Source organism: Miniopterus schreibersii (genome assembly GCF_964146895.1).
Source record: "Miniopterus schreibersii genome assembly, chromosome: 1".
In the NCBI taxonomy this organism is placed as follows: Eukaryota; Metazoa; Chordata; class Mammalia; order Chiroptera; family Miniopteridae; genus Miniopterus; species Miniopterus schreibersii.
The window spans coordinates 48,304,714-48,330,135 of NC_138101.1; the positions used below are offsets into that span (position 1 = coordinate 48,304,714).

The 25,422-nt window shown below is 36.7% G+C and overlaps 1 protein-coding gene across 2 annotated transcripts in view; it reads left to right on the forward strand.

Annotated features, from left to right (window-relative positions):
- The first annotated feature begins 1,115 nt into the window (after positions 1–1,115).
- The window catches only part of COPS4 (COP9 signalosome subunit 4), a 35,985-nt gene continuing 11,678 nt past the window's right edge, over positions 1,116–25,422 (forward strand). The window contains exons 1-7 of one of the 2 annotated variants that reach the window (XM_081140151.1): positions 1,116–1,416; positions 8,035–8,114; positions 10,559–10,710; positions 11,256–11,359; positions 17,012–17,165; positions 17,324–17,474; positions 24,072–24,242. In XM_081140151.1, coding sequence (XP_080996277.1) covers positions 1,343–1,416; positions 8,035–8,114; positions 10,559–10,710; positions 11,256–11,359; positions 17,012–17,165; positions 17,324–17,474; positions 24,072–24,242 — 886 coding nt within the window. In that variant the 5' untranslated portion in view covers positions 1,116–1,342. The remainder of the gene's footprint in view (positions 1,417–8,034; positions 8,115–10,558; positions 10,711–11,255; positions 11,360–17,011; positions 17,166–17,323; positions 17,475–24,071; positions 24,243–25,422) is intronic. The other variant, XM_081140152.1, reaches the window with a different exon arrangement.

Genomic DNA, 25,422 nt, shown 5'->3' on the forward strand with positions numbered 1-25,422 from the left:
TTTCTTCTTCCTGGGCAAAAACTTGCCCAATTGGAAGCAAAATTTCCAGTCTCATTGTTGCTAGGCATGGGTGTTTGACAAAGTTCTCGCCCACGGAGTGAGGTCTAAATTGATGTGGGCAATCTCCATATCACTTCCTTAAAGTATTTTCTTATTCTGGCCTTCTTTTTCTCCTCATTCCTAATAGAGGGAAGATGCTATTTTTCACATGTCAAGGTGGAAAAAATTCAAAAGTCTGACATCCTTTGTAGGCAAGGCTGTAGAAAATTGCACTTCTACATATTTCAGGAAGAAAGGCAAAATCATCCCTATAAAGTGCAATTTGGCTATTTTTATAAAAATTGCAAGTAAATATCCCCTTTGACCTTCTTCTTGGAATGTATTCTACCTATACACGTTTCAAATGATGTATGTACAAGGTTATTCTCTGCAGCATTAGTTGATTGCTTATAAATAACTTAAGTGTCTAGCTGTAAGGATTAAATAAACTATGGCACCCCCTTGTTTCATGTAATACTTTCCAGCTCTAAAACAGAATGAGGGAGCTTTCTGGACTTACACGGTAAGATATCTAGAAAAAGTGAAAAAAATCAAGAGCAGAATAATGATATTCTGTGTTATCTTTTGTGAAAGCAAGGAAGAATGAAAATTTACTTTATGTTCAGAAATTTTGTAAGGATACATAAGAAATGAATACAATGACATACAAAGGCAGGATGACTGTATAACTCGTCTTCCAAATGGAACAGCTGCTAGAGTGAAAGGGCTTGTTATTAATAATTACTCCAGGCCAACAGATGGAAAATGGCACTGTCCTGGACAAAATGGGATGTATGATCAACTTATAAAAAGAGTACAGAGTACGAGGAGGGATGCGGAAATTTTAAAGTGTGTTTTACAAAAGTACCTGTTTGTGGTGAAATGGCAATAAAAACAACTCGTTCTTGACCTCAGGTGGTTTAAGAGCTGTCTTAAGGAACGAAGAACGGTAAACCACGGACGTGAGACACGGAACTTAACAAGAACGCGGGCGTTTTGCGTACCCGGAACTTACCGGAGTTGCACAAGCCACACACGCCTTAGAGTTCGTCGGCCAATCCGAAGTGAGAGCGTGCGAGTTTGAGCCTGTGCGATTGGCCTGGGCGGGCCTGGACCTGAGGAGCGGAGCTTCGCGTCACTCAACCCTGGGCGGACTCAGCGCGGGCTCACACACGCGGCGCTCTGGCCCACACAGACGCTACTCTGTGGCATCTCGGGTTCCCTCTGGCTGCGCTCTGGAGGACTACACTCGTTTTCTATTTGGTTGTGAGGGCCAGGCAGGTTCGGCTGAGCTGGAAGAAAGATGGCGGCAGCCGTGCGACAGGATTTGGCCCAGCTCATGAATTCGAGCGGCTCTCATAAAGATCTGGCGGGCAAGTGAGTATTTCCGAGGGCCATGGGAGGAGGGGGAGGGAAGCCACAGACTTGTTCTCCTTGGGTTGACCGCGGCTTTCGGATGTGTGGCTAGTGGCCGGCCTGTGGATCAAGGGGGCGGGCCTGAGATCGGTTGTGGAGGCAAGTGTTGCAAGCAGCGGAAAGCTGAAGAGGACCTGTGCAGGGAGCCCTTGGGGCCACGGACCTGGGGTGTCTGTTAACTTGTTCAGCCCTCGATAGCATCCTTACTGGTCTCTAAGGATTCTGGAAGCGCGGTTTGGGGGATGACTGCTCCCACGGCCTTCTCAGCCTTCCCCGGTGCGTCTTCCCATCGCTGGCTGGCTTCTCACACCGAATTCTGGCCTCTCTTTGGACCTTTTTTTCTTTTTTGAAATTGGGGGAAATTTATATTTTGGGACCTTGATGCAGTGTTTTTCAGGGAGATGGTTTCTTGAGGTTTTGGGGGGTTGAGGAGGTATGGCCGCTATCTTGCCCTTCAGAACCACTCGGACCATGCTCTGTGGGTCCTTGTGTTTTGGGTACTCTCTCTCCGCCACCAACCCTGAAGAAGGGCACGTAGGCTGATGTCCTCATACCTACGTTTGTTCTTAGCCAAAAGGCCAAGAAGTGATGATGATGCCCTCATAATATGGGCCAGGATGTGTAGAGTAGTGGTGTTTGCAGGAATCTGGATTGTTTGGCAATTTTGTCGCAATTTATTAGAAGGCTTAGGTCCACTTCAAGTTATAATTGTGACATGTGCCCATCAACAGTGTTAGTCATAGGTAGATATAGATATTGTACATTTCTCTTTTTAGATTTCACAGTGCTATTCTTTTATAAAGAACATGCATTTGATTACAGCATGCTTCTCAAATTGATCCCAATATTTACATTCTGACAGCTGAGATCTCTTTGATCTATATTAATGGCATGCACCTGCTCTTACCTGGACGTTGAAACGTTGACTGTGTTTTATATAGGCTGTACTGCCTTTTCTTTGGTGGTAAATGTAATCTACTTTTATCAGTGACAAATTTTGCTGTGTATTTTGGGCTTTACTTCCTGTGGCAGTTTCCCTCTCAGGAAAATGGGGATAATTGGAGGACTTATTTTTGACTCACTAAAATAGTATGTTTGTGTATTCACATTTATATTGCACTTACATCACATAGAACAGTAGCTGACACAAAGTGCCATAAGATTATCTTTGTTACTATTATTAAACAGTTATTAATTACATATTGAGGTGTTCTATGGGTTGGAAATAAGTTGAATATGTCTTCATGGCTCATTACTTTTTGCATATTTTTTATATGTTTGGGTGAAAGTAAAACTAACTTATCTTTCCCCCCATGCTTGCTTTCCTTTGTTTTGCTGAAGAAAATAAGTGCATTCGTTATCAGAAGAGATACAGTTTTCATGTGTTTGTAGATACCTGAAACTTAAGTATTTACTTCCTTAGCTCCGAATTGCAGGTAAACAACAGTACCTACATTATTTTGTGCTTCAGTTATTTATTGCTGTGTAACAAACCAAAAACTTAGTGGTGTAAAACAACTATTATTTTTCAGGATTCTTTGGATTAACTGGCCTTATCTGGGCTCATTCATGCTGGTGTACTTTGCTGGCAGCTCAGCTGGGGCTGGTGGGCTAAAATGGACACCCATACATCTCTGGCTGTTGGCTGTGTCTCTCTCTTTCTCCACATGGTCTCTCATTCAATAGTTCAGCTGAGGCTTTCTTACAGGACCAAGAGAGTAAGACTGGAAGCTGCAAGACCTCTTAAGGTTAGCCTTGGAAGTCTCACAACATCAGTTTTCAAATATTGGTCAAAGTAAGTCACAAGACCAGCCTAGATTCAAGGGGAAGGGAAATGAGTTTACCTCTTTATGGAAAGAGTGGCCAAGTTACATTGCAAAGGCACATGGTCAGAGGGAGGCATGATTCACTGTAATAATCTACCCCATGGGTTATTGTGCAGATTAATTGAAATAATGTGCTTGATAACTGGTAGCCAGTGCTTTTCGAAGAAAATCTTGGCTTTGCCTGCAGGTACATATCTGGTCCTATCCAAGCAAGAATGTGTCAGGATATTTATTTTCATAACAAAATAGCTCCTCCAGCTACATGCTTTATGAGAAAAACACTCTTGAAATATATCAGTAGTTGTGGGGTTTACATTAGGAGCTGAGTAACAACGGATTCCATATTAAGGAGTGATAGAGAAAATGTTTCTAAAATACTGATACGGCGTCTTTTCAGCAGTTAATAGGGTATCTATAACAGAGTAGTCATTCAGTAAATGCTAGAAAGGTGCAGAGCTTAAATTTGAATCCAAGTTTGTCTACTCTAAAAAGCACATTTTTACCTATACTCCTTTAGTTCCCAAAACTTCAATTAAAAATGCTTTCCTATAACTATGAATTAACCCAGCAGTGTAAAATTGATATAATTCTCCGCATGAAAAGCATTTTTGCAGATTTTTTATACTGCTTTTGTACATACATGCATTGTGTTTGTTTTCTCATATGAAGTTTTGAAAGGGAGGAGCTCCTTGAGAGGGAACATTATTAGCTGTTATGATAGCCTGTCTTATTCACTTAGCTAGAATCTACTTGGTTTTTGAAAACTCAGTTTAGATGTTACTTCTTCCTAAAGCCTTCTGTGAACAACCACCAATATACATTCATACCCATCCACACACAGGACCTGGTTAGTTGCTCTTATTATGCCCAGTGGCATCCTATATATTCTTTTACCTCTACTATAGAGGTTGGATTCTAGGTACTTGTTGAGTTAATCCTATAGAAATAGAACCTTTTATGTTCTTACTTTCTTCCCAGTTCCGGGGTATGGAGGGTACAGAGGAAGATATTGGACCTTTGGAGTCTAAACTTTTCATTTTATAAACAGTTGTTAGCCTGGACAAAGGAAAGTAATGGCAGGCCTTTTAGCTGCCTTTGATTATTAGAAAAGCTGTTTTGCATAAAAGAAAATAGACTCTGCCTTACTGAGGTAGACTTTGGATTAGAATGGAATAGAACTGTCAAAAAATGGAGGACACACACACACACACACACACACATGGCTATATAACCTGAGAGGCCCCTTCTAACTCAGATTCTGGGTTCTTTTTATTCCCATACCCAACAGTTTAGTGGTTCCCATCTCAAGAGTGAAGTTCCCTAACATCTAGCGTTTACTCTGTGCCAAGTGCAACTTTACTTACATTTTCAATAATCCCTAAAAAGTAGTATTATATTACATGTGAGAAAACTGAAGTACAGAGGTGAAATACCTTGCTCCAAGGTCATGTAGCTAGTGGCAAAGCCAGAATACAGCCTGCTTGGCTCATAGCCCTTACCTCTAAACACATCTATCTTTTGGCCCTATATTTTTACCAAACTGGACTACATTCAGATAGTGATTGATTTATTTATTTTGCCTACAATGCCTTTCTTCCCTCCATTCTTTCCCACTTAACACAAAGATGAAATATTTAGAATGCTTAAAGATCAACCTCATTAGGAAATTACTTCTCTCTCCTAAAAAATTATATTAACACCTGTTTTTAAGATTTTTGTCTTTTGATTTCCAGCAACTTCATTATGTGTCTATATGGATTTGTTTTTACTTATCTGTGCTGGTTAGCTTTTGCTGTGAAATAAACCTCTGTAAAACTTGGTGACTTTAAACAGCAATCATTTATTTAGCTCATAATTCTGTTGGTTGGCAATTTGGGCTGAGCCCAGCTGGATGGTTCTTCTCTGCTCCACATGGCCTTGGTTCCACATGGGCTCCCACATGTGCTTGTAGTCAGCTGCAGGTCAGGTAGGCAGACCTGCTTCTGTATGTTGGCTGGGGCAAGTGGAAGTGACTGAGCTACGTATTTCATTATTCAATAGGTTAGCCTGGCCTTGTTCATGTGGAACAGCAGGGTTCCAAGAGATAAAAACACATATAAAGCCTCTCGAGGTTTAGTTTTAGAGCAGGCACTTTGCTTCTCCTGCATTCTGTTGGTCAAAACAAGCCCAGATCAAAGGGTGGGGAAATAAACCACCTCTTGATGTGAAGAACCACAGTCTCATTGCAAAGGGGCATAGATACAGACAGTGAAAGAACTGTAGCCTCTTTCCATAAATGCTCCACCACATTAACCTGGTTGAGCTTAATTTTATTTCGTGAATCAATAGATTGTATTCTTTAATTGTTCTGGAGAAATTTTTAGCTATATCTCCTTAAATGTTGCCTCTGTTCCATTCTATTTTCTCATCTAGGACTGCACTGAAACCCCTGTTAGTTCCTCTTACTGTGACCTCTGTGTCTCTTACCCTGTCTTCTATACTTAACAATTCAGTGCTTTATTCTGGATAAGTTCTTCTGACTTGCCTTCTAGTTTATCAGTTGTTCAGGTGTGCAGTTAAGAACTCCATTTAGTTTTTAAGTTTGGCTATTGTGTGTATTTTTAATATATATATTTTTATTGATTGATTTTAGATAGAGAGGGAGAGGGAGGGAGGGAGAGAGAGAAATATCATCGATTTGTTTTTCCACTTATTTTTGTATGCATTGATTGATTCTTGTATGTGCCCTGACCTGGGATGGAACCCACAACTTTGGTGTATGGGGACAATGCCCAAACCAAAAGACCTACCTGGCCAGGGCAGCATTTTTGTAGTTCTATTTTGGTGGTTCTTTTTTCAAATGACACTTTTCATGATTCCTAGTTTCTTGTTGAAACTTAAAGCTTGTCTTTATCTTCATAAACATGATTGTATTACAGTCTTTCTGATAACTCTAGTATCTAGAGTCCCTGTCTATTGTTGTTGTCTGTTTTTGTGGATTCTAGCTCATACTGTCGTGTGCTTTGTAATCTTCATTTGTTGGGCAAATTATTTAAAAATGTATTTTTAAAAACAATAGGAAGGCCTGGCCAGATGTGGCTCAGCAGTTGAGCATCAACCTAGGATCCAGGAGATTGCAGTTCGATTCCCGGTCAGGGGACATGCCCCGGTTGCGGGCTCAATCCCCAGTCGGGGGCTTGCAGGAGGCAGCCGATCAATGACAACTCTCTCATCATTGATGTTTCTATGTCTCTGTCTCTCCCTCTCCCTTCCTCTCTCTGAAATCAATAAAGATATATATTTTTTAAAAAACAAAACAATAGGAGGCCTAGGACGTTACCTTTCAGAGAAGATTTTCATTTCCTTCTGCCAGGCACCTGAGGGTGCTAGCCTTAGGCTTCAGAATTTTTTGCTTTACCTTGGTGATCCTTGGAATAGATCTTGTAACCTTACTTCTAAAGTGCTAGTGTTCCTTCCTTTGGCCAGCAAGGAACTGAGATTCCTGTTCTGCCAGAAATTGTAACTTGCTGGTCAGTTTTTCCAGCAGATGGCAGAATGTCCCAAAGCAGAACCCACCCCTTCCCCACCAAAAGTGCCACTGTACTTCTCAGCTGACTTTCCAGTCAGCAGATGTTTTCAGACAGAAGCTACTATTCATCTCTTTATGCTTTTATTCTCACCTGTTTTTTCTATCTGTTAGGATTTTATGCTGTTAATTTTTATTTTTTGCATTTCTTTCAGCTTGTTATTTTATTTATTTTGAGATAGGGTTGATCTAATCATCTAATTCACCATTACTGTAAATGAAAGATCTGTTAATAAATGCCTATTTCACTCATTTTGGTCCTAAATAGTGACTGGTACATTTTTGTGTGTATATGTTTTATTTACCTTCAGATTCCTTTTAAGGCCAAGAAATCATGAATTGACTTACTGAACTTTGGTACATATACATATACATATACATATACATATACATATACATATACATATACATATACATATACATATACATAATAAATGCTCAGTAAATATTTGTTGATAAATGGATAGGCAAGGTGCCTTAGTAAAATTTATTTTCCTCCATAATATTAAAATTTAAAAAAATTTGATTTAAGTGAGGGGGAGAGAGAGAGAAAAAAAAACATTGATGTGAGAGAGATACGTTGATCAGCTGCCTCTCACTAAGACATTCAATCTTTAATATTTGGTTACATTGTCTAGTCGACATTATCCTGTTGTTAGTGACCCTAGATTCATTAGTTCCACAAGAGGAAAGGGTTCTGGGTCACCTTGAATAATATTCTCATGTTTCTGTGTAATACATAGTTGAAGGAAATAATGGCTTATATAATGCATTTGAAACGAAATTGATTTTTTAGTTTAAATTCAAAACTACAACTTTCAAGCAAAAGTTACCTTAGATCTAGTAACTTCTAGATTCACTTTTTCTTATGATGGACTTGAAAAGTTTTTAAAAGGAGTGGTAAACGGTAAAGCAAACTAAAGTGGCGCTGTAGTGACTTTTTAGTTGAAATTCAAAACAAACTTTCAAGCAAAAGTGGCACCTTAGATGCAGTAACTTATAATTATAGATTTATACTTTCTTGGACTAGAAACTTAAAAAAAAGAAATTCTGTGGTGTACTATAAAGAAAACAAGAAACAAGAGCATTGTGAAAGACACCAGAGTAAGTAGAAATGAATAAATGCCAATGTGAACATTAGAATATATAGAGCCCTCTGAACATTATTTTTATTTGGTATTGTTTTAGGTATCGTCAGATCCTGGAAAAAGCCATTCAGTTATCTGGGGCAGAACAACTAGAAGCTTTGAAAGCTTTTGTGGAAGCAAGTAAGTGGAATGAAAATCCCATGTTTGCTTTGTATTACTGAGCATGACTTTAAAGCTTGCTTCAGCCTTGTGTTATATCAAATTATCAATGTAATTTTTATGAGATTAAATTAAATATACAGGGTGGGGCAAAAGTAGGTTTGCAGTTGTGAGTATGCAAAACACAGTTTATTCTTGTATTATTATTTATTAATGATTGTATTATTTTCCATATGAACAACTGTAAACCTTTTGCCCCCCCAATGCAATTGATGGATCTGTTTTAGAATTTAAACTATGTACAACTTGATTATTTTTTAAACGAATTGTCTTCAGAGTTATATTACCAATTAAGATTTTGAATAGTTGTTGATAATAGTAACTGGTGAGAGACAGTATAGCATAATGACAAAGAAAGTAGTCTAGATTCAAATCCCAGTCTGCTGTTTTATTAGCTGTGTCATCTTGGGTGTGCTATTTAACCTCTTTGTGCCTCCTTTTCCTTGTCTATAAAGTGAGGATATGATACGTATCCTATAGAATTGTTGGGAGATTAAATGAGTTATACATAATAAAGTGCTTAGAATAGTACCTGGCATATAATAAGTGCTATGTAGGACTGAGCTGTTATTAATGTTAGGATCATTCCTTTTGAATAGGAACTAGAAATTTTCATTCTTCAAGACACTCTCTCCCACTCCCTGACTTTGAAATGTTATCTTGAAAATTATTCAAAATTCAGGCTGGAATTAGTACTGAATTAACAATATCAATGATACTTAATAGCACTTTACAGTTTTCAGTGTACTTTCACACATATTATCCACCACACAGGTTCCTTTTAATAACTCCGTGACTACAGAATATAGATATATTCTTGTATGATATATTGTAAAAGTCAAGATTAAGTGCCTTTTTCCCCCAAGGACATTCAGTTAGCCCTGACTGGAAACTAACTTTTCTGATTTATAATCCTCATTTACTTGTATTTCCCGAGAAGTGCTAGTTTGTGTAGTAATTTTTTTTAGCAGTTATGTGTCTAATGGTACTTGTAATGAAACTGTTTTCTTAGTCACAACCAGTATTTAATAATGAATTCCAAATAATATATTATGAACTGATTAATTACAAGGCCTGTAAGTTATCACCTCAAAAAATTGGGGTCTGCAATGTGAGATGAACTGGCAGTGGTTTCAGAAAAACTGTTAAGACTGGCTTTATTGAGAACATTCCACTGTAGTAGCAAAAGAATAGTGCTTTAAAAAAATTTTTTTAATCCTCACCCAAGGACATACTTAGAGAGAGGAAGGGAGGGAAAGGGGAGGGGGGGGGAGAGAGAGAGAGATAGAGAGAGAGATAGATAGATAGATATCAATCGGTCACCTTCAGTACGTGCCCTGTCTGTGTATCAAACCTGAAACCCAGGTATGTGCTCTGATCGTGAATGAACTAGCAGCCCTCCTGTGCACAGGACAACACTCCAACCTATTGAGCCATGCTGGCTGGGCTGAATAGTGCTTTTTGTAAACTTTGGCCTTTATGTAAACTTGGAATCTAAAGAACCACCAACAAAAGCAGTCTTCTTTTAAAATCATTTATATTAACTGAACAGTTTTTGAACTATCATTTATTTTCACAGTAACTGCTGGATTAAGACAGTTTAAGCAGTGGTTTACGAGCATAATGCATTTTAAAAAATGTAATAATAGTATAAATAATAACTAACAGTTGTTGAGTGCTTTGTGCCAGGTATTGTTCAAAGTGCTTTATGTGTAGTGTATTTAAACTTCACAACAATCTTGTCCACATTTTACAGATGAGGAAACAGAAGCACAGAGAAGCTTCTTGTCTGAGGTTATACAATCGGGAGTGGTGGAAGCAGTGTGCTCCAGAATTTTCATCCTTAATCACATACAGTAATAACCTCATAAATATTTATCAATAATGTCAAAGGATGTCAGTACATTTAGTGCTCACCTAAGTTCTTATTTGTTGCTTTTATTGGAGAGCGTAAGTGGTAGTAACTGTCACTACTTGCCTTATTTAACTTTCATGCAAATTATTTCTCTGTTTTCTTCTTTAACTCCTTTTTGTGGCTAGGTGGGATATAAGAACAAATGAAAATATGGGTGTTTCTGTGCCTTTACCTTGTATAAAAATAAAGAAGAGAAATAAATATTATAAAATTCTCAACTGTTAAAACTTTTTTCCAACCATTTGTATTTCTTAGAGAAGTTATGGTAGTTTTATTATTTTGTTGCAGTCATTATGTAATAAAATAATTCAGTATAAGGAAAATTTATTCTGTAATGTAAGATGATAGGGGTGTGAAAATCCAGGAATAATGCATTGCAGGTTGCACTAATATATATTGCTTTTAGTGTTAATTTTAGGTAAAGATTGATTGCTTAATAAAATATTTATAAATTACTCATCTTTTCTTATCTCTTATTTTTTTTGACAAGTGGTAAATGAGAACGTCAGCCTCGTGATCTCTCGGCAGTTGCTGACTGATTTCTGCACACATCTCCCTAACTTGCCTGATAGCACAGCCAAAGAAATCTATCATTTCACCTTGGAAAAGATCCAGCCTAGAGTCATTTCATTTGAGGAGCAGGTAAAAATCTAGAGCAGTGGTATTTGAACTTGAGATAGCAGCAGTTATTTTGAGAGATGTTATTAAATTTTTAAAGGATATAATCATTCAATTTCATTTTGTCAAAATTGTGCTAAACAGCATTTTACAATATATAATAAAATAAATATTAGGATGTTGTAAATCCAGCTGACATTTGCTCATTTATTACAATTTGGTTTTAATGCACCAAGTATTACTCTTTAGACAGTTTTAAAAATCAGTTAAATTGTTAATTATACTGAAAATGTAGAAAACTCCAGCATTATCTATGCAATAACATAAAAACAAAACTTAATATTTAAACTAAATTATTGCCATAATCCACATTGTAATAATGTGTTATTTCAGTTTACTCTTTTGATATTTTATTAATACAAAATACATAGAAAAGTTTGAACGATCTAGATAAACTTTTACTACTTGCGAACTTGCTGTGTTGAATGATAGCATTGTTGCAATAAACTTATTTATTTTAATTAGTTAACTAATGTCAGTTGATATAACATGTATACTTATTATTTCAGGTTGCTTCCATAAGACAGCATCTTGCATCCATATATGAGAAAGAAGAAGATTGGAGAAATGCAGCCCAAGTGTTGGTGGGAATTCCTTTGGAAACAGGACAAAAGTATAGTAAATAGTGGATATTGGATGGATATATATATCCATATATGTGTATATATATATACACACACACATAACACATATAAAGGATATATATAATTATTCACTTACATTTTTTCTTACATTGTAGTGTTGGAAACAGATGATAAACAATTTAATAAATAAATAAATTTGGTAGTATGTTAGAAGTGATAAGGGCTATGGAGAAAAGTAAAGGGCAAAGTGGGGGACAGGTGGTATCATTAAGTAGGGTGATTGGAGTGGTAGGGTAATCCTGACATCACCTTCTCAGACTTCTGAAGGAGGAAAGGGAGTGGCTATGAGCTCTCTGAGGGAAGAGTATTAGTAGATCCTTTTAGAGAGAATGGTTAGTACAGAGGCCCTAAAATGGGAGCATGCTTGGAGTGTTTAAGAAGAGCAAGCCCTGGCCGGTTTTGCTCAGTGGTTAGAGCGTCGGCCCTCGGACTGAAGGGTCCTGGGTTCAAGTCCGGCCAAGGGCACGTACCTTGGTTGCAGGCTCAGTCCCCGGCCCCAGTCGGGGCACATGCGGGAGGCAACCAGTCGATATTTCTCTCTCCCTCTCCTTTCCACTCTCTCTGAAAAACAGTGGGAAAAATATCCTTGGGTGAGGGTTAAAAAAAAAGGAAGAGCAAGGAGACACTGTGGGTAGAATGGAATGAGCAAAGAGGATGAGGTCAGAGAGTATTAGCTTCCAGATTATCTGGGTTCTTATAAGCCATTGTAAGATCTTTGGATTTTCTTTAAGTGAAATAAAGGGGCGGGGCACTGGAACATATTTTACAGAAGACTGGCATAATCTGACATATTTTTTTAAGGCTCATTCTGACTACTGAGTTGAGAATAAACTGGAGGCTTGCAATGATAGAAGTAGGGCCATTAGTTAGGAGGCCGTATGCACTATTGCAGATGAAATGGAGATTGCGAAAAATGTTGGATTCTGGGTATGTTCATAAGGTAGAGCTAAGGATTTCTGATGGCTAGACATGGAGTGTAAGAAAAGAACCCAGATAAGTCCTGATTTTTGGTCTGAACAACTGGAAAAATGGAGTTGCCATCTACTAAGTGGTAAAGAATAGGTTTTGAGGGAAGACCAAAAGTTCTGTTTTGCACATGTGATAACCAAGTGGAAATATCTAGTATGGAGTTGGATATATTAGTCTGGAGTTTAGGAGGGAGTTCTGGACTGGAGATACATATTTGGGAGTCATTGATATATAGATGGAATTTAAAACCATTAGATTGGATGAGATCTCCAAGGGAGGGCATATAGATAGACAAGAAGACCAAGTACTGAGGCCAGGAGCACTCCAACATTAAGATGTCAGGGGCAGGAGAAAGATACAGCAAATGAAGATAGTCCATTGAGGTAAGAAGACAACCAGAAGAATGTGGAGTGTGGTGTCCTAGAAGCCAAATGAGAAAAATGTATTGAGAAGGAGCAAGTGATCAAGTAAGATGAGTGAGGGTTAACCATAGGAGTTAGTAATGTGGAAGTCATTGGTGATCTTGACAGAAGCTGTTTCAGTGAATTGGTGAGAGTGAAAGCCTGACTGAAGTTGTTTAAAAGATAATGGGTGCTTGCTTCAGCAGCATGTATTTAAAAAAAATAGAGATTGGGAAGAGAGAAATTGGAGATGGTGAGCAGTTGTCATGGGCAACTCTGTTGGGGAAATGTTCACAAGGGAAGCAGAGAGGGTAGAAGCCCAGCCAGTGTTGCTCAGTGGTTGAGCATGGACGCATGAACCAGGAGGTCACAGTTCAATTCTTGGTCGATCCCCAGTAGGGGGCACGCAGGAGGCAGCCAATCGATGATTCTCATCATTGACGTTTCTATCATTCCATCTCCCTTCTTTCTGAAATCAATAAAAAAATATTTTTTAAAAAAAGATTAACCTTTAAAAAAAATAGGGTAGAAGATGATAGCAGAGGTTAGGTTAAGAGATTATTTTTATTTTTATGATCCAATGGAAAGCAAAAATTTGATATAGGAGAGTAGTGGAGGAGATTATTGCAGGAGCAGACAAGAGGGGAAGGAATCTAGTAGAGGGATAGGCTTTAGATAGGAGCATAGATAGTTCACCTTGGCACTGTTTCTCAACCTTGGCACTGTTGACATTGTATTTACTTATTTTTTTACTTATTTTTTTATTTATATCTTTATTGATTTGAGAGAGAAGAAGGGAGGAAGAGGGAGGGAGAGAGATAGAAACATCAATGATGAGAGTCATCGATTGGCTGCCTCCTGCACGCCTGCAACCCAGGCATGTGCCCTGACCAGGAATTGAACCTGGATCCTAGGTCGATGCTCAACTGCTGAGCCATGCCCGGCTGGGCACTGTTGGCATTTTAGATTGGATTATTCTTTGTTGTGGAGGCTGTCCTGTGTATTACAAAATGTTTAGCAGCATGACAGGCCTCTACTCACTAGATGCCAAAGCACCACTACTCTCAGTTTTGACAATTAAAAATGTCTGTATCCATGGGTTATGTATAGTGCAGTAGGTCGGGGGGGGGGGGTCAGTGGGGGAGAAAATGGGACATCTGTAATACTTTCAACAATAAAGATAAATTTTTAAAAATGTCTGTAGGCATTGCCACCGATTCCTTGGTGGGCAGAATAGCCCTCAGTAATCTATAGTAATAGCCAGGAACAGAGTATGTGGGTGCAGATATTAATATGTGGTGGTGGAGTTTGTGCAGCTACTCTTTGATTGCTTCAGTATTCTTAGTGAAGTTGGAATCAGAGTCATCAGCTAGAAATGTGGTTCGGGGTAGGAGTTGTGAGGTTGAGTAGAGACAAGAATATGAGAAAAAATTATCTGGGAGAGTGGACAGTGAAATGGATTAAGAATGTATAGTATACTTGGCAGCATTAAGGGCTAATTTGAAGGTTGTAGTGATTAAAATGAGATTAGTCAAATTGGCTGAAAATTTTTCTCCATCAGAGTTCAGTTTCATGGTTGCAGGAGAGGAGTGGGCGAACTGTCCGGTTTAACTAGAGTTATGATTTTGTCCAATAAGTATTACAGCATGAGAAAGACAAGGGAGATGAGTGCATATGCAATTCAATTATGATTGACCAAAAGAGTCAAGCTAGGTGAGGAGGAAGAAGACAGTAACAATGTAATAGAATCAGGGGTTTGGAGATCACAGTGGGTTCAATGGTTTGTTGGGTTTGGGATAAGAGAGAAAGATACTAGAGATAGAAAAACAATTAGAAAAAATTAAGACAACAGTTTGTAACTCTTATTCAGCCAATCTTGCCTTTTGATGTGTATTTTAAAAAAACATTCACCCAGTTTACAGCTAAAAACCAAAAAAACACACAAACCATTTATAGTTCTTTCTGAAATATTCGTCCAAAATATATTGTACAAGAAGGATGAAAGGTGTGAGACTCTTGGTTGTAATTATTAAACACTTTTCCCTTTTCAGTTGTCAAGTATAAAAATACCAACTGTGGATGAATTAAAAATATTTTCAGCTGCTTCTACTCTTTTACTAGGTGAATGAGGGATTCCTATTTTTTGTCTCCATTAGTATTTTTGATGGTAAGGCAGATACTATTTCAGGCATCTTGCCTTTTGTGCATATATGAAATGCAGTGATGCTCTTTGAAAAAGCAGCCAGTATGAAAAAGCTTTCATATGTAGATGTTGAATTTTGCTTTCTAAGCCCTCTTGTTAATTCCTTTTTCCTTTGATAATTTGATAGGGCCTGGCTTTCTTAATTGCTTTGGTCTTATTCTGTCTGGAGCATTTTCTCCTTATCACAGAGCAGTTGATTTATTTTCACTGTTAGTTGAAATAAATATAAAATTAGATATTGTTCTTTGCAGTGGTGGTAATTATCATTTTGATAGTACTGTAACATTGTGAGGATACTGAAGAAATGAAACTTAGTTGTTTTCTAAATAAATTAAAATAAAGTAAAAGTGATTAAAAGTTGAATTTGAATAAGTGATTAAGAATTTTTCCTTTAAAAAATGATTCATTCTGATTATGAAAGTAATAGATTTTTATTTTTTTAAATATATCTTTATTGATTTCAGAGAGAGGAAAGGAGAGGGAGAGAGAGAGATAGAAACATCAATGATGAGAGAGTCATTGATTGAGCCCGCAACCCGGGCATGTGCCCTGACCGGGAATCGAACCCCATTGCCTGGATCTTAGGTTGACTCTCAACTGCTGAGCCACGCCTGATCGGTTGAAAGTAATAGGTTTTTATAGATACATTGGCATAAAATTGAAAAATTAAAAAGTATGGTGCTATTTATAGCAGTTTATGTAAACTTGAGTTGTGAATGAAACTAATACTGTACAAAATACTACTAATAAGTGACTTATGGAAAAAATTAGGATTAGTATAAAAATTTTATTAAGAATTAATTTCCAATCTGGGACTAATGAGTTATAAACTCTGTTCTTGCCATATGGTGGCACCACTTCTGTTGGTAAATAGGATTAATTTTTCTGTGAGGATTAATCTTGAATTATGTGGTTTTTGGATTATATAGGGTCTTCAATTATGCATTTTTTGCATAAAATGTGACCACTGGAATGAAGAAATGAAAACTTTTAATCTCACCACCCAGAGATAATTGCTATTATTATCTTGATGTATGTGTGTAGAAATACATTTTAATGGTGTTTTATATACTGTTTTATCCAGTTTTTTCACTTAGCTAAAATACATGATGACTGTAATCACATAGTAATTATTATTATAACTGTGTAGTATTCTACCATCTTTGTGTACCACAACTCAGTTGATTACCATAAATATAATTGCTGATTTCCATTTTTTCCTATTACAGATATTTATGGATGATTTTACAAATGAGTATCTTTGTACATACATATATATGCACATCCATGGTTATTTTCTTGGGATTTATTTTCTAGAGGTAAAATACATGGTGTGGCAAAAGTAGCTTTACAGTTGTTCTTATGGAAATATAATACAATAATTAATGAATCATAATACAAGAATAAACTGTGTTTCATGTACACAACTGTAAACCTACTTTTTATTGTGAGTAGAGTATTTGCAATTTAAAGGATGGTTGGAGAACATATTGCCAATTTTTCCTCCCAGGATGTTTGTACTTATTTATAGTCCCACCGGTAGTATATGATAAATCCCTGAACTGGGCAATTTTTCTTTTAAGATCTTTGACTTGTTAGATTATCTGAGAATTAGAAGGAGCTAAAATGTAATATGAACAATGATGATAAAAGTAATAGCCCTAGCTGACTTGGCTCAGTGGTTAGAGCATCAGCCCATGGACTGAAGGGTCCTGGGTTCGATTGCCTGGGTTGCAGTCAACCAATGGATGTGTCTCTCTCACCTCCCTCCCTCCTTCCTTCCCTCTCTCTCTCCCCATCCCTCCCTCCCGACATTCCACTCTCTCTGAAAAGCAATGGAAAAAATATCCTCGGGGAGGATTAAAAAAAAAAGTAATAAAAATTTATTTTGGGAATATTTCTTAGCTTTTCGATAATATAATGCAGTAAGAAGTTTGATTCTGTCATATTAACACAATATGTATAAGGAAAAAAATAACTAATTTTCTACCACCCCTAATAATTTTTTTGATGAAATAGTCATTCTGTTTTTTTCTGTTATATCCTAGACAGTACAATGTGGATTATAAACTGGAGACATACCTGAAGATTGCTAGGCTATATCTAGAGGATGATGATCCAGTGCAGGCAGAGGCTTACATAAATCGAGCTTCATTACTTCAGAATGAATCAACCAATGAACAGTTACAAATACATTATAAGGTAAACAGATCAGCTGATTTGGAATTAGTTTTCTATTGGAGAATCCTATTATACTAAGGTGCTCCAGAATATCATAAATGCTATCATATATTAGAAATTCTTGCTTTTTTTTCTTCTTTTTAATTTTCCCCCTAATTGAAACCTTTTCCGTCCTATAGGTATGCTATGCACGTGTTCTTGATTATAGAAGAAAATTCATTGAAGCTGCACAAAGGTACAATGAGCTCTCTTACAAGACAATAGTGCACGAAAGTGAAAGACTAGAGGCCTTAAAACATGCTTTGCACTGTACCATCTTAGCATCAGCAGGTAAACATGTCATTTATGCTTTAATGAACAATTTGCTTAATATTTTAGGTTCACTACTACTAGAGGATTTAGCAAGGGGATGTCTTAGTAATAAAATTATGGTATGCTTAGTTTAAACATTTAAACAGAAACAGCGATAAAATGGATTGCTAACTTCAAAATTTTAAATTATGCATGTATCAGTCTATTACCCACAGGTATTAGGAATAGTTAAGAGATGATATGAAATTTAGTTCTCCTAAAATATCACTGAAAAAAAATGGATATAAAATTAAGTGAGAATTACACAGAGGGAGATAAAAATTAAAATGGTGATAAGATAATGTACTGCTTTTGGGATTTTTTTTTTAACCTTCAAGACTAAGTTTTAGACTTGGCATTTATCCTTTTTTTCATTAAATATAAATAGTAAACTATTTTTTGTTCTTTTTATTAAATTATAGCATATAAATCGCTCAACTTATAAAGCAGAAAGGGCATTGAAGAAATGCTGATAATTCTAAGCCATGGCTTTTCTAAATTATTTTAGAATATTTATTCTTTTTTTTTTTTTAAATATATCTTTATTGATTTCAGAGAGAGGAAAGGAGAGTGAGAGAGAGAGATAGAAACATCAATGATGAGTCACTGATCAAGCCCACAACCGGGCTTTAATGAACAATTTATGTGCCTGACTGGGAATCGAACCCCGATCGCCTGGATCCTAGGTCGATGCTCAACCCCTGAGCCACGCCCGGCTGGGCGAGAATATTTATTCTTGACTTGAGTTGAGAGCCTAATGACATATTCAGACCACACATACCATTCTTTTTTTAATTTTAATTTTATTTATTGATTTTAGAGAGAGAGAGAAACATTGATTTGTTGTTCCACTTATTTATGCATTTATTAGTTGCTTCTTGCATGTTCCCTGACTAGAGATTGAACCCTGAACCTTGGCATATTGGGACAATCGTCCGACCAAGTGAGCTACCCGGCCAGGGCCCACATTTCATTCTTTATGAAGCAGCACTCTTATTTTATTTTTTTTATTGAAAAGGCAGTATATAAAATGGTATTGCGTCCTCTTCTAAAGAACTATTACTGGTTTCTTGTATTTCCTTAAATAGAAAAGTGTATGGGTGTGTATCTTCTTTTTTTATACACAAATGATAGCATGATATACACACTTTTGCAGCTTGCTTGTTTATGTAGTTATATATCATAGTGGTATTTATATGTCAGTACATATAGCTCCTTTTTTTAAAAAAATATGTTTTTATTGATTTCAGAGAAAGGGAGAGGGAGAGAGATAGAAAGAAACATCAATGATGAGTGGAGTGATTGATTGACTGCCTCCTGCACACCTCCTACTGGGGATTGAGGCCGAAACCTGGGCATATGCCCTTACCAGGAATCAAACCATGATCTCTTGGTTCATGGGTCGACGCTCAACCACTGAGCCATACTGGCTGGGCAATATAGGTCATTCTTTTTTGAGTTTCTGCTTGACTTTTCATAATTTAGTCAATTGTAAATAGTTCTATAGTAGTTATACATATATGAATAAGTATGTAGGTTAAATTCTTGAGTCCAAGGGTATATACATTTAAACTTTGATAGAAATTATACGTTGCCCTTTAACGTTACACTCCAAACAACAATGCTCATGTGTACCTGATTCCTCACACATTTATTACCAAATGTTTTTATCCTTGCTCACCTGGTAGATGAAAGGTAGTATCCTAGTTTTTTTGTTAATCCTCACCAGAGTATATTTTTTCCATTGCTTTTCAGAGAGCGTGCAAGGAAGGGAGGGAGGAAGGGAAGGGGGAGGAGAGAGAGAAACATCGATTGGTTGCTTCCCGCAGGTGCCCCGACCTGGGGAGCAGGGGAGATCAAGCCTGCAACCAAGGTACGTGCCCTTGACTGGAATTGAACCCAAGACCCTTCAGTCTGTGGGCCAATGCCCTAACCACTGAGCCAAACTGGCTAGGGCGAACTGTTTTACATTTTAAAAAATCTTTTCAATGTCTGTTTTAAAAGACAAAACTTAATTCTTAAAGGTACATCTATGCCTAGCCTATTTTTCAATATGTTGTTTTAGTAGACATATATGAAGAAAATCCAGCCTTACACAGATGTGTAGTTGGAAAAAATAGGCATACTTAATGGCTTTTTCAGGTAATTGTGGATATTATTCTATGATACTACACTTAACTTGACAAATGGTATAGTTTCTTATAGGTTAGTTGTAAAGTGACATCTGACACCATATAAATAACTTTTTCCATTCTGTTAGGATAAAATCTTGGTCTGTCTTTCATTTTGCATGTATCTTTTACCCATGCAAGATTTTGTATGATCATATATTGCTTGTTTGGAAAATATTGGTTCACTGAGTATTCAGAGCTTCCAAATATTGATATACTTTGTTATATACTCAAATATTATTATTATTTTATTGTATAACAAAGCTGTCAAGCTCATGGTGGCAGAATGGAGTGTTCCAAAATTCCTGTTTTGTTGTTGAAAACTCAAATTTTATCAGAGGCAGCAAATATTGTTGATTGGTAGTGACAGGCTCACTTTGTTTATTTTTTAAAAATACATTTTTATTGATTTGAGAGAGAGAGAAACATCGACCGGCTGCCTCCTGCATGCTCCCTACTGATGATTGAGCCTGCAACCTGGGCATATGCTCTGACTGGGAATTGAATTGGCCACCTCTTGGTGCATGGGACAGCATTCAGCCAACTGAGCCACACCAGCCAAGGCCACTTTGTTCATTTTTAAGAAAATGTCTGCCAAATATCCAAGTCTGGAAAACCATACTTGTCAGTCATTATTTTATGTAAATGGTGTTCCATGAAAAAAGAGACTAGTTCAGCTTGCAGTGTTTCCTGGGGACAAGCATTGTACTTCTGTTTGCAGCAGAAGTGCTTTATGTGCATTTTCCATTTCGTCACACAAGATATTAAAAAGACGTGTTTTCAATTATCAAGATTTAGCAAGAATAATTTTTTCACATTTTATTTTTTTTATTTTTATTTTTTTAAATATACCTTTATTGATTTCAGAGAGAGGAAAGGAGAGGGAGAGAGAGAGATAGAAACATCAATGATGATAGAGTCATTGATTGAGCCCGCAACATGGGCATGTGCCCTGCTTGGGAACCGAACCCTGATCTCCTGGATCCCAGGTCGACGCTCAACCGCTGAGCCACGCCCGGCCGGGCTAATTTTTTCACATTTTAAAGTGAAACTATATTTTTGTTTTGACTGTTGAGTGTGTGGCATAATACAGTATAGCGCCCATGTCACTGCCTTGATTTGCACTGTGGTGCCAGTAGTTTATCTTCTTCATGTCTTCTCCTAGTCACTACCACCAACTCCTGCCCCAAAGAGTAATCCTAGTGTACATTAGTTTTGTCTACTTCTTACTTAAATTTACTTATAATCCTAATTCATTTGGATTTATTTTAGTGTAAGAAATGAAATAGGGAAATAAACTTTTTTTTCTTAAATGGCTAGTCATTTGACCTAGTGTCCTTTATTGAACAATCCATCTTTTTTCCCCTTTTGATTTGAAGCACATTATAGTAGGTTTCTGGACATAGTATTGTTTCATTAATTAGCCTGTCTATTTATGAATATATTGGTACTATGCTCTTTGAATTATTATAATTTCATAACCTATTTTATTAACTAGCAGGTGTACTCTCCCTTCAAAGTAACTTGTGGGCCATCATGACACTCCCTCCTTATATATCATCATGCATCTCCTAAGAATAAGAACATTTTTCTGCATAACTGTAATACCATTATCATCCCCCCCAAAATTAACTGATTCTACTGTAGAATTTAGTATTTGGTCCATTATTCCCTGAGTTGTCTCAGAATATGTTTTATACCTGCCTTTTTTCTGCTAAACAAGGAACAAGTTTATGTGTGGCATTTGGTGATTGTTTTTTTAGTCTAGAATAGATTCCTCACTCCCAACCCAAGTTTATTGAGATATAGTTAACATATAACTTTGTATAGTTTCCTCACTTAAAAAAAGTACTGACTCTTCGAAGTTGTGTGGAATGTCTGTCATTCTAGATTTGTTTGATATATATTGTTTATTTATTCCTTAATCCCAATTATTTCCTGTAAAGTAGAGTTAGCCAAAGGCTAGGTTAGATTCAGGTTAAAATTTTTCTAGCAAGAATACCTCATAGTTTGTCCTTGCAGTTGCATCACATCAGAGAGCACATAATGTCAGGTTGTCCCACTGTTAGTGATGCTGAGTTTGATCATTTGGTTAAGGTAGAAATTCCATTTTAAAGGTATTTTTTCCCCTTTGTATTTTGTAAATAATTTCTGGGGTGCTGCTTTGACACTTCAAAAATCCTATTCCCTAACTTCTTTTCACATATTTCTTTTTTTATTTTATGTTTTTATTGATTTCGGAGAGAGGAAGGGAGGGAGAGAGAGAGAGAGAAACATCACTGATTAGAGGAGTCATTGATCGACTGCCTCCTGCATGCCTCCTGCATGCCTCCTGCATGCCCCCTGCTGGGGATCGAGTCCACAACCCGGGCATGTGCCCTGACTGGGAATCGAACTTCTATCTCCTGGACCATAGGTCAGTGCTCAGCCGCTGAGCCACTCTGGCTGGGTTCACATATTCCTTTTGATAATTTATTATCTATTAGTAATTCTCGCCTGGACCAGTCATTATATTGTATAATATAAAGTGAAAGTGAAAAATGGTGATTTACTAATTCTGTTCTGCATTTATTAGCTACTACTATGTAAAAGCTTTCCTTTTTATTTTCCTCCTTTTTTTTTAGTATTACTATAGACTGTTTTTTCTGCTTTTTTTTGTGTGTGTATAATATACACACAGAAAAGTACATGTATCAAAAGTGTACAGCGTGATGAATTGTCCCAAATGAGCACCACCATGTAATCAGCATCCAGAACAAGAAACAAAATATTACTAGCATCCTGAAAGCCTGTCGTGTTTTCTCCTAGCCAGTAGTCCCACCCCCAACCCCAAGAGTAATCATTAGTATATATTAGTTTTACCTGCTTCTTATATTTATATAAATGAATCACGGTATGCATACTCAATTTTGCTTCTTTTGCTTAATTTTATGAAATTTATCCACATTGTTACGTATAGTTGCTTCATTTTCATTGTTATGTGATATTCCATTGTGTGAATATACCACCATTTTTTAATCCTATTGTCTTTGGGTAGTTTCTTATTGGCTATTAGAAACAGTACTGCTATGAACATTCTTGTATGTTTTACTTTGTTTTTTATTTATCCAGTGTGTGATTATTATAGTTATTGTTCTTTTTGATGTTCAAATTATCAAAAATATGACCAAATCATGTCTTTTTGACATGGCCCCATTAATCTTTGAATACTTGCTTGCATTGCAGCATAAAAAGAAGCCTTAGACTTGACTTGTATTTTTTCCTACCACCAGACCTGAAATCAGCTATTTTTCAAGGACCCCTAATTTTTTCTAATGGGGATACCAAGGTCAGGGTGCTAGGTGTGCTCATTGCTACTTGGTGTCATTGTGTTTAGGTTCTTTAGAATACAGAGTTAAATACATTTAAAAAGATAAAGTTTCTTCATAGTATTCTTTCTGTTAGTTCAATTTTTTAATGTTATCAGTTGTCATGTAATTTTTCAACATTTAAATATCCTTGAAAGTATAAATTTGTCATCAGAGAAATATTTGTTCATCTTTTATAAATTTTTTAATTATTACTAAAGGAATGCATGTTTGTTGTAGAAATACAAATAAGCAAGAAGAAAATAACAATTAGCTATAATTTGGACCACTTGTAGCATTTGGGTGTATGTCCTAATCTTCACAAATGAATATACTGTTGTTTCTCGGTGTTCCATATTTGTGAGTTTGCCTACCTGCTAAAATTTATTTGTGACCCCAAAATCAATACTCATGGTGCTTTCACAGTCATTTGCAGACATGTGCAGAACAGCAAAATATGTATGTATCCAGCTGGGGTTAAATAAGGCAGTGCTCTGCCTCCTTGTTTCTGCTCTCGTACTGTAAACAAGTTCCTTTTTGTGGTATGTTAATATTATGTTTTTCACATTTTTGTGCTTTTTGATGGTGATTTTGATGTTTAAACTGGGCTCTAAGCGTAGTACTGAAGTATTGTCTTGTGTTCTTAAGTGAAGGAAGTCTGTGCTGTGTCTGATAGAGAAAATATGTGTTTTAGATAAGCTTCATTCAGGCATGACTTATAGTATAGCCCATGAGTTCAGTGTTGATGAATCAACAGTATATATTAAATGAAGTGCTTTTAAACAGAAACACACATAAAACAGAGGTTACATGTTGATTAGCTAATAAAAATGTTGTGTGACCAGCGGCTCACAGGAACCTAACCCTGTATTTCCCCTAGAAACAGCAGTTGAGGATTCCCTAACTTAGTGTTGGCAGCAACTTTATAAAACATAACTACCACAGATAATGACAGTTGACTGAATATTTTAGTAGGCAAAAATGGGGTCGTAAGAAAAATTGTTTTTCATTGATGAAATAGATTGTTAGAATATTTGATGCACATTTGTTTTCCTTAGGACAACAGCGTTCTCGCATGCTAGCTACTCTTTTTAAGGATGAAAGGTGCCAGCAACTTGCTGCTTATGGGATCCTAGAGAAAATGTACCTGGATAGGATCATCAGAGGAAATCAACTTCAAGAATTTGCTGCCATGCTGATGCCTCACCAAAAAGCAACTACAGCTGATGGTAATGATCATGTCTTACAAGAATGTGGTAGTGAATACTTAGGTACATGCTAGTGGAAAGTATGTTAAATTTCAAGCATCTTGATATCTTCCTTAAAATTTTTATATAAGACTTGATTTAAAAAGAATATTGACTGAAGATGAGTATCATACACAAGTAGGGGTTGGAAGTATAAAAATAGCCCTGTTGGAAAGTGTTTTGTGGAATTACTCAGTTTTGGGAAACTGTAAGGGAAGAATTATAGACTAGGCTTATAGTTCCTGATTTTTAAAAATTCAAGCCATTTGATAAGTACCTAAATTAGCCTTAAACATTAGTTTGTTTAATAATTATCAAGTCTAATTTTAGTTATAACAAAATTTGGCACAGATGCTTGCCCAAGGTTATTCAGGGTAAAATTGTTGCCAATAAGAATAGAACTTGGTGTCATGTGTCCTAGTTAAGGGATGTATTTGCTTAAGTCAGACTGTCTTTGCCAGGAAAGAAATTTTTAATAGATGCTTGTTCATAATAAGAGTTATTTTACAGGTTTTAAAGTAGCTTATAACAATAACACACATGATGAAAATGTAGACGGAGATCATCAGAAATGTGGAAAAGGTTCAAATAAACATGCAGACCTGTTAGACTCACTACTTTGAATTTATTCTCATCCTGTTGAAGAGAATTTAGCTGTACTATAAGGAGCCATTTATGAGCCCTGGCCTGGTAGCTCAGTGGGTTAGAGCTTCGTCCCGATACACCAGGGTTACGGGTGCAATCCCTGTCAGGGCACATACAGGAAGCAATCAGTGACTACATAAATAAGTGAAACAACAAATTGAGGTTTGTCTCTCTCGCTCTCCCCCTCCCTTCCTCTCGCCCTTCCTCTTTCTCTCTAAAATCAATAAGTAAAAATTTTTTTTAAAAGAAAATAATTTGCTACTTTATTTTTTATTATTACTTTTTAATCCTCACCCAAGGATCATTTTTCCATTGCTTTTTCAGAGAGAGTGAACAAGAGAGAGAGAGAAACATCGATGTGAGAGAGACACATTGATTGGTTGCCTCCCGTACAAGGCCAGGGCGAGGGATGGAGCCTGCAACCTAGGTACGTGCCCTTGACCGCAATCGAACCTGGGGCCCTTTAGTCTTTGGGCTGATGCTTTAACCACTGAGTCAAACCGGCTAGGGTGCTACT